At 50.5% G+C, this 13,274-nt stretch overlaps 1 protein-coding gene across 1 annotated transcript in view; it reads left to right on the top strand.

Moving 5' to 3' along the window:
- The window catches only part of LOC140429232 (thrombospondin-4-like), a 162,999-nt gene that overhangs the window by 111,853 nt on the left and 37,872 nt on the right, over positions 1-13,274 (top strand). Inside the window, exons 16-18 of the mRNA XM_072515983.1 lie at positions 154-347; positions 3,937-4,115; positions 11,497-11,545. Of these exons, the coding sequence (XP_072372084.1) occupies positions 154-347; positions 3,937-4,115; positions 11,497-11,545 (422 nt within the window). The remainder of the gene's footprint in view (positions 1-153; positions 348-3,936; positions 4,116-11,496; positions 11,546-13,274) is intronic.

Genomic DNA, 13,274 nt, shown 5'->3' with positions numbered 1-13,274 from the left:
AATAAATTGTCCCGAAAGTGACATTGGTTTATGGAATATTATCATAGCTGCTTGAGGCACAGCTTTTGTCGAGTACAAAGATGTGGAGTAACGAAGATTAAAAGTGACAGGTAAATAGCTAAAATGTTTCAATGCATTATTTTGCTTTGACAGTGATGGAGACGGGCATCAAGACAGCAATGACAACTGCCCAAACGTCATTAACAGCTCCCAAGTCGACACAGATAAGGATGGACTTGGAGACGAGTGCGATGATGATGACGACAATGATGGAATTCCAGATGTTTTTCCACCGGGTCCAGATAATTGCAGGCTGGTCGCCAATCCAGGGCAGGAGGATGATAACTGTGAGTTTGAGTGCTATTCATGTCCAGAAAACATAGTTCGGAACAAGAAAGGCTAATTGGCAGCTCAAACCTGTTCTTTTCAAAAGGTCATGTAGAATTTACACTCTTGGGGAAACTACCCAATCCAACCACAAGTATAAACTTTCAGATAGATAGTACACTACAAACTTTCTTACTGCACACGGAAGCTAATTGAACAAAGTTCTAGAATATGAAGTAAAAGTTTATTTTTATATTATTCAACCTTGAATCGATCTTAGAAATATGATGCCATTTTTTTTATTCGTCCATGGGATGTGAGCATAACTGGTCGGGCCAGCATTTGTTGTCCATCCCTAATTGCCCTTAAACTAAGTGGGCAGCACGGTAGCATTGTGGATAGCATAATTGCTTCACAGCTCCAGGGTCCCAGGTTCGATTCCGGCTTGGGTCACTGTCTGTGAGGAGTCTGCACATCCTCCCTGTGTGTGCGTGGGTTTCCTCCGGGTGCTCCCGTTTCCTCCCACAGTCCAAAGATGTGCAGGTTAGGTGGATTGGCCATGATAAATTGCCCTTAGTGTCCAAAATTGCCCTTAGTGTTGGGTGGGATTACTGGGTTATGGGGATAGGGTGGAAATGTTGACCTTGGTAGGGTGCTCTTTCCAAGAGCCGGTGCAGACTCGATGGGCCGAATGGCCTCCTTCTGCACTGTAAATTCTACGATATCTAAATTCTATGATAACTAAGTGGCTTGCTCGGCATTTCAGAGGGCATTTAAGAGTCGACCACATTGCTGTGAGTCTGGAGTCACATGTCGGCCAGACCAGGTAAGGATGATAGATTTCCTTCCCTGAAGGACATTAGTAAATCACAAGTGCTTTGACAACAATCGACAATGGTTTCAGGGTCATCATTAGACTTTCAGTTTCATATTAGTATGTTGAGATCTGGGGCGAAATTCTCCGGTATCGGCGCGATGTCCGCCGACCGGCGCCCAAAACGGCACAAATCAGTCGGGCATCGCGCCGCCCCAAAGGTGTGGAATCCTCCGCATCTTGGGGGGCCGAGCCCCAACCTTAAGGTGCTAGGCCCGCGCCGGACTAATTTCCGCCCCGCCAGCTGGCGGAAAAGGCCTTTGGTGCCCCGCCAGCTGGCGCGGAAATGACATCTCCGGGCGGCGCATGCACGGGAGCGTTAGCGGCCGCCCACGGCATCCCCGCGCATGCGCTGTGGAGGGAGTCTCTTCCGCCTCCGCCATGGTGGAAGGAAAAGAGTGCCCCCACGGCACAGGCCCGCCCGCGGATCGGTGTGCCCCGATCGCGGGCCAGGCCACCGTGGGGGCACCCCCCGGGGCCAGATCGCCCCGCGCCCCCCCCCAGGACCCCGGAGCCCGCCCGCGCCGCCTTGTCCCACCGGTAAGGTAGGTGGTTTAATCTACGCCGGCGGGACAGGCATTCTAGCAGCGGGACTTCGGCCCATCCGGGCCGGAGAATCGCGGGGGGAGGGGGGGCAACAGGCGCGATTCCCAGCCCTGCTGAATATCCGGTGCTGGAGAATTCGGCAAGCGGCGGGGGCGGGTTTCACGCCAGCTCCCGGCGATTCTCCGACCCGGCGGGGGGTCGGAGAATCTCGCCCCTGATTTCATTTTCTTCCTTATAGAATATATGATTATCTATACTTATCCTTCCAATTTCCATCTGTAACTATATTCAACATAGCATTTATGAAAAGTTTATTCAATGTATTCGCTCATTTCTTCTGATTTCCAGTGTTGTGAAAGTTTTTATTTCTTCTGGTCTTGATCACAGTTGAAGGGTCATGACCTGTTTTAGATAGACCGGGTGGGAGTTAATGCCCTCCCCAGTGCCAAGGGGCATTTAATCGAATGGGAGGGTGCCAGTTCAGGACCCTGCCACCTTCCTGCCTCTGCCTCAATTAAGTCAGAACAATATTATCTCTGTACCACCGGCACTCACTGGACGACTCGCTATGTAGGAAGCTTGAACAGAAACCCTGTCAAGCTCCCTCGTTCAGAGACGCTCAGTGCCTGATTGAGGGATTCAGCATCGGGGAAGGGCGGGCCACCAGTGAGAGCCACGTCCTGCACTTATTGCTGACTCCCCTTCCTCCTCTCCTGTGACCCTCACCTCACGACCTCCTCCTGCTCCCAGCTATCAGTCGCCCGTGCCTGGGTTCCACTTCGACATGTGTGGGCGCATTACCAGCCTCTGCCTTCCCTATGTGCTGCCAAGCATTAAAGGCAGCCGGCCTCTGATTGATGGGTCTCTCTGATGGATGGGATGTCTGTCCCTGGATACCTTGATTCGGGGAACAAAAAACCAAGAACAGTACAGCACAGGAACAGGCCCTTCATCCCTCCAAGCCTGTACTGGTTATGATACTACCCTTGGCCAAAAGGGTAGTATCATGACCAGTACAGGTCAAAAGGAAGGCCCCCCAATTTGGCACTTAATGTGATGCCAGCAGCGGGCCTTCCCGAATAGAGGTGACATGAGGCTTTTGCCACCTCTCCAGCCAATTTCCTCATCCCTGACCTGGGGGAACATCAACAGCCAGTGTGCCCAGTGAACTGGGTGCTGCAGGGGCCAATTTGGGCTCCACACCTGGCCGTGACTTAGATACCCAAAGATTTTGAAGGTTATTTATTGAAATGGGTTGTGACCTGTTCCCTCATTTTGATTGAAACGTGATGGTGACAAGATTTGAAACTCAGAGTTGCTCCTTGGTTGCAGCTATTGTTTGATTGTTTGAAGCTGAGTTTGGAATAATGTGAGCAAGGTCTGTCAACATTAAAATGGAAAACACGGGCAGCACGGTGGCGCAGTGGGTTAGCCCTGCTGTCTCACAGCGCCGAAGTCCCAGGTTCGATCCCGGCTCTGGGTCACTGTCTGTGTGGAGTTTGCACATTCTCCCTGTGCTTGCGTGGGTTTCGCCCCCACAACCCAAAGATGTGCAGGGTAGGTGAATTGAACAGGCTAAATTGCCCCTTAATTGGAAAAAATGAATTGGGTACTCTAAATTTATTTGTTTATTTATTTAAATGGAAAACACATCGGCAGCACGGTGGCGCAGTGGGTTAGCCCTGCTGCCTCATGGCGCCGAGGTCCCAGGTTCGATCCCGGCTCTGGGCCACTGTTCATGTGGAGTTTGCACATTCTCCCCGTGTTTGCGTGGGTTTCGCCCCCTCAACCCAAAGATGTGCAGGTTAGGTGGATTGGCCACGCTACATTGCCCCTTAATTGGAAAAATATAATTGGGTACTCTAAATTTTTTTTTTTTTAATGGAAAATATTTCATGGAGTGTAGCGAATGTGTAATAGACTGCAACGTAATAAGGAATGGTGTTCAGAGCATGTTATCGGTTATAAATGCCAACCTAATTCAGTATTACAAAGAGCAATTCAATTCAAAACTGCCCAAACCATGGTTCTTTGTCCCTTGGGTTGCGATGACATTTTGATATTTATTGATTTTTAAAAACAACAGGTTATTAACAGCAACTATCATGCCATCTGAAATCTGATAAAAGTGCATTTTATACCGCATGCGGTACCCCAAAAAATAATGAATGCTTTCATTATTTATTCAGTCGATGGAGTAGGTGATATTTGTGAAGGTGATTTCGATCATGACACAATCATTGACAGGATCGATGTTTGCCCCGAGAACGCCGAGGTGACTCTAACTGACTTCAGGGCGTACCAAACTGTTGTTCTTGACCCTGAGGGAGATGCACAAATTGACCCAAACTGGGTTGTACTTAACCAGGTGAGAATACTTTCTATTATTTTACAGTAATAATTTTTAAAACTTTCGAGGGGGACGATTTTAAGCCCTCTCTCTCTCCATCCCTCGGAAGCTCAGGGCGGGCTCATAATCCGGAGAGAATCAAACCCCCCCCCCCCCCCCCGTCCCCCCTCGCCAGTGGAGTAGTGCGATTCGTGCCACAGGAGTCCGGAAACCTCATTTGAACACATTAGCATGTCATTGGTGAGCACTCCCTCCGGACCTTGTCCCCCCGTCATGGAATATTCGCCGGGTGTCGGCGCAACGTCACGCTAGCGTCATTTACAACATGTCTGCATGAACATTAACCTGGCGGCCTCAGCTCCGAGGGGGATATCAGAGGGAGGCACTCAGGCAACCATGGTTTTCCAGGCTTGTCGCTGCTCAGGGTGCTCCGAAGAGGACATGGGGGGCACTGGTAAGTTCAACGCAGGGCTGGGGCTGCGGTTCAGTCACTCAATCTTTGGGGGAGGGGCCGCTAGCTGGCCTTACCTTGAAATGAAAATGAAATGAAAATCGCTTATTGTCACAAGTAGGCTTCAAATGAAGTTACTGTGAAAAGCCTCTAGGTGATTGTGAGGTTATTGGGGTCCCGAGAGAGGCAGGCAGCAAGGGCAAAGTGGGCAACTCAGGAATGGGTTGCTTCCATGCCTCACAAGGAATGAAGACCCTCTCTCGTTGGGGAAGCACAACTACACTGTGAGTCGAACTGCACACTCAGGTAGAGCTCTGAGGACCAAGAGGTTAAGCTCTATTAAATATCAATTCCACTTCTCTAGGAAGATTATGTCTCAGGAATAAGGGTGTAGAGCTCTGAAATGGGAGATTGAGGGTGCCCTCTAGATATGTGCTTGTCATGCTAATTACAGGCTTCACTCAAAACAGCTGTGCCCCGTCTATCACAAGAGACATTCCATTGGTTGCAATGCAATTTCACCCTTCATTGACAACACAAATGTGCAAATGAAAGGTGCAGAGCTAAAGATCACTGCCACTGATTGAGTCCCAAGCATTGAACCTCAATACTCATACAAGAGTTTACATCACACAGGATACACTGGTGTGAACCCCAAAGCAAGGTTTCATGGTAAAGTCGATCATCACTCACCCCGTTACAGGTCTGACGGGGAGCTTTGGGTACCGCATGCGGATGCGGAGGTTGGTTCCATGCATCTACTCAATAGCTCTGTCAGCACAAGGAATTGTAGGGGGGGGGGGGGGACATAATCCTGGGGGAGTTGAGGGATAGATGTGGGGAGATGTTAGTGTGAGAAGGGAGAGTGTGAGGTTTAGTGGAGAGGCACTCGCTAAGGGGGAAGCGCGTGGTGGTGATCCCATAGGAGTAGCGGGCTGAGGGCCAGGGTTTTCTCAGGAATCCTCAGTTTGGTTTTCTTCTCTTTTCAGTGCATGATTCTGGGGAATCATGGAGCCTGTCGAGTTGGTGTTTCTAACTACTTGTGTTAGAGCAGCAGCAGAGACAGCGACGTGCTGCTGATCGCGGTCAAGACTGGCACCCCGCTGAAGAGAGGGAGGCTGTGCCCACAGCTGCACAGGGAGCTGCACCACAAAAGGAACAGCTCTGTTTTAGACTGCACTGGCAAAGCTTCATTCAACGTCGGACTTCCTACCTACAGATGTCAGAGCCACAGTGCTGGAGAAGACTACGCCTGTCCCTGGGATGGTGGACCACCTTTACCAAGTCCTTCAACAGCTGGCACCACATGGAATGGGTGGACATCCACTGCCTGTGGCCCTTCAAGTCACCGCTGCTCTGAACGTCTATGTGAGCGGCTCATTTCAGGGCAGGACGTGTGTGTGGTATCTCCCAGTCAGCTTCATACAAATGTAGCAGGAAGATGACAGATGTTCTTTATGTGAGGGCCCACATGTATATAAATTTCAGCAGAACCACGAGAGCCAAGATGAGAGGATTGTGGGCTTCGCCTGCTTTGCGGAAATGACGCAGCTGCAAGGTGTGATAGACTGCGCCCATGAGGCCCTGCGGTTTCCATGATGTCATGCAGCGCCATTTATGAACTGCAAGGGATTCCACTTCCTCAACGTCCAGATCGTCTGTGATAATCATGCAAGTGTGCACCCGTTTCCCAGGGAGCTTCCATGATAGTTACATCCTGGGGTGCTCACAGATCCCAGAAAGTTTTGAGGTGGAGCAGCAGCTGGAGGGAAGGCTCCTTAGGGATAAGGGGTACCCTCTCAGGAGTTGAGGAGATGGCTGATAATGTCAGCGTGGAGGCCACAAACTGTTGCGGGACTTGCTATAACAAGGCTCATGCCTCAACATGTGTGCTGGTCAAGCAGGCGGTTGCGGGGGGGGGGGGGGGGGGGGGGGGGGGGGTCAGGTGGATGCTGCCAGGGGGCGGGGGGGGGGGGAGAATGACCTACAATACAGCCCCCAGAGAATGTCCCTTAATTGTGGTCTGCTGCATTTTCCACAACTTGCCGCTGCAGAGGGGAGACCACCTGGACCAGGAGGAGATGGATGTACGCCGCATCTCCTCGGATGAGCAGGAGGTCGAGGAAGACAGTGAGGGTCAGTCAACATGTGGAGGAAGAGGAGGACGGACCTCGGGCCATGGCAGGGCTCTCTTGGGTTGTTGGGCTAGGGATGCCATCATCGCCTCAAGGTCAGGTTAAGTAGGACTATCTCTGGGGACTCTGATCGCATCATTAATGTGGTGCCAGCAGTAGGTTTCTGTGATGGTGCCCGATTCCATGGGCAGGGCGCTAAAGCCATTGGCCGGACTCTTCATGAGAATGTTGATGACTTGCATTGAGGACAGAGCGATGCTCCTCTATTCCTCAGTGATATGTCTGACTATTGCCTGAAAAGGAAAGGGCTTATCATGAGTGGGGGTGCGGGGGGCGGCTCCCAGTTTAGAGACGCAGGACGAACTCTCATCTGCTACAGCCCCCTTCGAGGTCCGGGGTCCTGGTGTGTTCATCCATCTCACCTCTGGAGGGGGCAGCCTCTCTACACTTAGTTAGCCCATTGCATCCTCATCACTGAAGAAAGAGTGGCTGCTATGAGAGGCCCGAGTGTTGATGCTGCTGGGGCAGGGGGGAGGAATGGGGTGGTGGATGTTGCCAGCAGCCGTGCATCCTCAGAGTGTGGGAGTTTGCAGAGGGATAGCAGTGCTATTCTCACACTGCATATGGATGAGGGGCCATGTGTGTGTGGGGGTTTGCGGATCTTGGCCCCATTAAATGACAGGGTGGGGGATATGGTGGTGAACAAAATGAGATCCAGAAGCCCCGCCTCCGACAGTCATGGATTCCCACCGGTGCCTGCATCACGCAGTTGAAGCCTGCAGACATGGAGGTAATGAGCTGAGCCATGAAGCGGATATCCCTCGCCATGTGGCAGCACGGTAGCCTTGTGGATAGCACAATTGCTTCACAGCTCCAGGGTCCCAGGTTCGATTCCGGCTTGGGTCACTGTCTGTGCGAAGTCTGCACATCCTCCCCGTGTGTGCGTGAGTTTCCCCCGGGTGCTCCGGTTTCCTCCCACAGTCCAAAGATGTGCAGGTTAGGTGGATTGGCCATGCTAAATTGCCCTTAGTGTCCAAAATTGCCCTTAGTGTTGGGTGGGATTACTGGGTTATGGGGATAGGGTGGAGGTGTGGACCTTGGGTAGGGTGCTCTTTCCAAGAGCCGGTGCAGACTCGATGGGCCGAATGGCCTCCTTCTGCACTGTAAATTCTATGATAATCTATGATAATGTAGTACAAGTCTGCGTCAAGGTCTCAACAGTGGGTTCGGGCAGCACGGTAGCACAAGTGGATAGCACTGTGGCTTCACAGCGCCAGGGTCCCAGGTTCGATTCCCCGCTGGATCACTGTCTGTGTGGAGTCTGCACGTTCTCCCCGTGTCTGCGTGGGTTTCCTCCGGGTGTTCTGGTTTCCTCCCACAGTCCAAAGATGTGCAGGATAGGTGGATTGGCCATGATAAATTGCCCTTAGTGACCAAAAAGAAAGGTTAGGAGGGGTTATTGGGTTACGGGGATAGGGTAGAAGTGAGGGCTTAAGTGGGTCGGTGCAGACTCGATAGGCCGAATGGCCTCCTTCAGCACTGTATGTTCTAGTGGATGCCACCCTTGCAGTGCTGAGCTTATTGTGTTGCATTGACGGCAGCACCTCCTCAGTCAGAAGGTGATGGGACTCCTCCAGTCGTCTTGCAGCCGAAGGAGCAATGCTATCATCTTTTCCTGATTCTCGTGACTCTGTCTTTGCAGTTCCATCAGCTCGGGGATGATTGGACCTAGGGGCATGTCATCGGCCAGGGGCTCAGCAGTGTCCAGTGCCCCAGCATCCATCCGAGTGCCAGTTCCCTGGGACGTCCCTGTATCCACCTGCTGTGGATCTTAAGCTATGAGATGCTCATCAGTTAGTGACTGCCCACTACTCAATCCCACCGAGGTGTGAGTATCTGCGTTGGTGGAGGGTGCGAGTGACAGCTGTGGCGCCTCTTCTGTGGTTATATCTGAGAGGTCTCCCTCAGAGCTGCTCAGGTCTGGCCATTCAAGCGGGACCAGAATGGTCTGGGCTGCTCGGCTGATGCCCTGAAAGGGAAGGGAGATGTAATTAGTACATAGTGGGGGTTTGAGGAATGATTGTTTGTCCTCAGGGTTCTCACTTTTGCCGCTGCCTCCACTTGTCCATCAATGCAGGGACGGTCAGGCGCCGTCCCAGTCAGTTGAAGGGATCTTTGCTCATGCTGGGTCAGGTTACGGAGCTCCTGCATCATTCCGGCGAGCTGTGCCCTCTCACGCCATTTGTGCTTGAGTTTGTCCTGTGGAGGCACAGATAGGGAGAGTGTAAGCCGGAGTCCTGCCAGTTCAGATGGTTGAGAAGTGGCATTTGTGGGCCTGGAATGGGAGCAGGGTTCTGAGGACTAGAGCTAACACTGGGGGGCAGCATGGGGGTGGAGTGGCAGAGAAGAGGGCCTCGTCACTTGCGGGCAACCGCAAGGTGACTGGGTGAGATATCGCCTTGGAGGTGCAAGTGGTGGGTGGAGGGTGTGCAGTAAGAGACTGGAGGTGGCAGACTTAGCCTGGCTCCGCGAAGAAGGTCATTCATATTCTTCCTGCACTGCTGCCCCATCCTCTTCTAGAGAAAGCTGGCACTCACCAATGCAGCTATTGCCTTCCAGGCGTGGGTGGTCATTTTGCTGGTGGGCCGCTTCCTGGAGTGCGGGTACTGTACTTCCCGCCTCTTCTGCATCCAGAAGTCTGGTCAGTGTGGTGCTGGCTTTCGTGCTGCCATTGTGCTGAGTGGCTCTGGAACAAGTGCTGGGCAGTGCTGGGGAAGCGTCAAAGTGATTGAAGTGAATAAGTTTCCCCGGGAGAGCAAATCAGCTGGAGGCCATCAAAAGCACGGTGTGATTCTCGTGGGAAGAAAAACATTTCTTTAAGAGGCGTAACATCCCGTGAGCAATCCTGTCGACTCTGTCACCAGGATTCACACTGTTTCTCTTGCCGGAACTGAAACTTTGCCGTTTTTTGGTAAGATTCTGCCCTAAGAATTGGCAGCTGTCTCGCCCTGAAGCCCCTCCCTAAACATCTTTGTCATTGTTGAGCTCCACAATTCCCTCCTTATAAACATCTCCCTCTCACTACCTCTCTATTGATGCTGTTTGAAATCATACCTCTTTGACCAAGTTTTCAGCCAAATTTTGTCTGATAATGCTCTTGTGAAGTGACATCTTGCTACTTTCAAGGTGTTATAAGTGTAATCAATGAATTTGTTACCTTCACATTCAACTATTCCAATATTCTTCTGACTGGCTTCTAATTTTTACTTCCAGTAATCTTAAACTCTTTCAAAACTCCGTTGTCCGCATCCTAGGTCGCATCAAGTCATGTCCACCACTGGGTTCGCTGATCAGCATTGACACCTCATTGATTTTAAAGCTCTCATTCTTGTTTTCAAATCCTTCCCTGGCCTCTCCCCTCCCTACCTCTGTAACCTCCTACAGTCCCACAGATTGCTGGTATCTCCGCAATGTACATCCCCAATACCCCCGGGAAATGCATTTAGATATATGCAGGTGAGGACTTTTGTGAGGCGACAGGTGAGGGAATTCCTGTTGCTCCCGGCACAAGAAGTTCAAGATAGGGTGATCTCGGGTGTATGGGTCGGGGAGGGCAAGGTGTCGGAAATACACCAGGAGTTGAAAGAAGAGGGGGAAGCACTGGTAGAAGAGTTGAAGGGTAAATGGGAGGAGGAGCTGGGGGAGGAGATCGAGGAAGGTCTGTGGGCTGATGCCCTAGGTAGGATTAATTCCTCCTCCTCGTGTGCCAGGCTCAGCCTGATACAATTTAAGGTGGTCCACAGAGCGCACCTGACGGGGGCGAGGTTGAGTAGGTTCTTTGGGGTTGAGGACAGATGTGGAAGGTGCTCAGGGAGCCCGGCGAACCATGTCCATATGTTTTGGTCATGCCCGGCACTGGAGGGGTTCTGGAGAGGAGTGGCGGAGCAATATCTCAGGTGGTGAAAGTCCGGGTCAAGCCAAGCTGGGGGCTAGCAATATTTGGAGTAGTGAACGAACCGGGAGTGCAGGAGGCGAAAGAGGCCGGCATTCTGGCCTTTGCACCCCTAGTAGCCCGGCGAAGGATCTTGCTAATGTGGAAGGAGGCGAAGCCCCCCAGCCTGGAGGCCTGGATAAATGATATGGCTGGGTTCATAAAGTTGGAGAGGATTAAGTTTGCCTTGAGAGAGTCTGCGCAGGGGTTCTACAGGCGGTGGCAACCGTTGCTAGACTATCTCGCGGTGCGTTAGAGGAAGGTCGGTCAGCAGCAGCAGCAATCTTGGGGGGTGGGGGCGGGTGGAGGGGACGTCCTGGGAGGGGGGGGGGGGGACTGCCTGGGAGGGTGGATGAGCAAGAGATAACATGAAGGGTTGGGGAAACTGGCACGTACGGGTGAGGGCCAGTGTACAAAGCTGTGTAAATATATAATTTGGTGATTTCTCGCTTTTTTTTTTGTTACGGGGGGGCGGGGTTTATTGTTTTTAAGGGAGAAAAATTGTGTTAAAAAACTTTAATAAATATATATATTTTTTAAAAAATGTACATCCCCAATTTCCATCGCTCCATCATTGGCAGCCATGCCTTCAAATGCTGAGCTCCAAGCTCTCAAATCCCCTTCCTGACCCTCTCCGCTGCTCTCCTTCTCTCCCTGCCTTCCTCTAAGGCACTGGTTAAGACCTAGTTTTTGGTCACTGTCTTAGAATCTACTTATGTGGCTCGGTGTCAAATTTTGTTTGATAATCATTCCTGTGAAATGCATTAAATGTGCAATGTAAATGCAAGTTGTTGTCTTCCGTAACCAATTGATTCATTACAGGGTATGGAAATTGTACAGACGATGAACAGTGATCCAGGCCTGGCAGTTGGTATGTGAAATCATACAGCATATTTCAGTTTATAGACATCCTTATTTCAGCATTAGAATATTGGTAGTCTATAACAGCCATCAAACCCAATAGAAAGCTCAAATCAATTAGATATTGAGGAGGTTTCATCTTGCTTTGGAAGTGATAAACTAAATGGTTTTAACACGAGTAAATGTATGCCTCTATTCCGCTGTAACTCCTCTCTGTAGATAATCATCCTTCACCTTCGACAATCCCTGTTCTTCACTTTTCTTGGTTCTTCTGTTTCAATCCCACTGCTCGTCTCTTTTCTGCGGGTTTACAGATTAGCTGGTTCACACTGCGAATTCTGGAGGCTTTTACACCACTCCGCTGAACTTCAAGGCAAAGGTTTCCTGGTTCATGGTTGAACCTATGCTCTTGCTTGGCCTGTGGTTTCGCCTGAGTTAACACCTCATAAAAATGTTCACAGAAACAGGGCGGAAGGCCATCCGGAGCATTGTCTAGGCCACCGTCACCTACAAATTATAGGCCGGTAAACTTAACTTCGGTTGTAGGGAAAATGCTGGAATCTATCATTAAGGAGGAAATAGCGGGGCACCTGGAGGGAAATTGTCCCATTGGGCAGACGCAGCATGGGTTCATAAAGGGTAGGTCGTGTCTGACTAATTTGGTAGAATTTTTTGAGGACGTTACCAGTGCAGTAGATAACGGGGAGCAATGGATGTGGTATATCTGGATTTCCAGAAAACTTTTGACAAGGTGCCACACAAAAGGTTGCTGCATAAACTAAAGATGCATGGCATTGAGGGTAAAGTGGTAGCATGGGTAGAGGATTGGTTAACTAACAGAAAGCAGAGAGTGGGGATAAATGGGTGTTTCTCTGGTTGGCAACCTGTAACTAGTGGGGTCCCTCAAGGATCAGTGTTGGGCCCGCAGTTGTTCACAATTTACATAGATGATTTGGAGTTGGGGACCAAGTGCAATGTGGCAAAGTTTGCAGACGACACTAAGATGAGTGGTAAAGCAAAAAGTGCAGAGGATACCGGAAGTCTGCAGAAGGATTTGGATAGGTTAGGTGAATGGGCTAGGGTCTGGCAGATGGAATTCAATGTTGCAAAGTGTGAGGCTATCCATTTTGGGAGGAATAACAGCAGAATGGATTATTATTTAAACGGTAAGATGTTAAAACATGCTACTGTGCAGAGGGACCTGGGTGTGCTGGTGCACGAGTCGCAAAAAGTTGGTGTGCAGGTGCAACAGGTGATTAAGAAGGCTAATCGAGTTTTGTCTTTCATTGCTAGAGGGATGGAGTTCAAGACTAGGGAGGTTATGCTGCAATTGTATAAGGTGTTGGTGAGGCCACATCTGGAGTATTGTGTTCAGTTTTGGTCTCCTTACCTGAGAAAGGACATATTGGCACTGGAGGGAGTGCAGAGGAGATTCACTAGGTTGATCCCAGAGTTTAGGGGATTAGATTTTGACGAGAGGTTGAATAGACTGGGACTGTACTCATTGGAGTTTAGAAGAATGCGGGGGGATCTTATTGAAACATATAACATTATGAAGGGAATAGATAGGATAGATGCGGGCAGGTTGTTTCCACTGGTCGGGGAAAGCAGAACTAGGGGGCATAGCCTCAAAATAAGGGGAAGTAGATTTAGGACCGAGTTTAGGAGGAACTCCTTCACCCAAAGGGTTGTGAATCTCTGGAATTCCTTGCCCAGTGAAGCAGTTGAGGCTCCTTCTT

The sequence above is a fragment of the Scyliorhinus torazame genome, chromosome 9 (genome assembly GCF_047496885.1).
Source record: "Scyliorhinus torazame isolate Kashiwa2021f chromosome 9, sScyTor2.1, whole genome shotgun sequence".
NCBI classification, from domain to species: domain Eukaryota; kingdom Metazoa; phylum Chordata; class Chondrichthyes; order Carcharhiniformes; family Scyliorhinidae; genus Scyliorhinus; species Scyliorhinus torazame.
The sequence above is the reverse complement of the archived record's forward strand: the minus strand, read 5'-3'. Positions and strand labels throughout refer to the sequence as shown.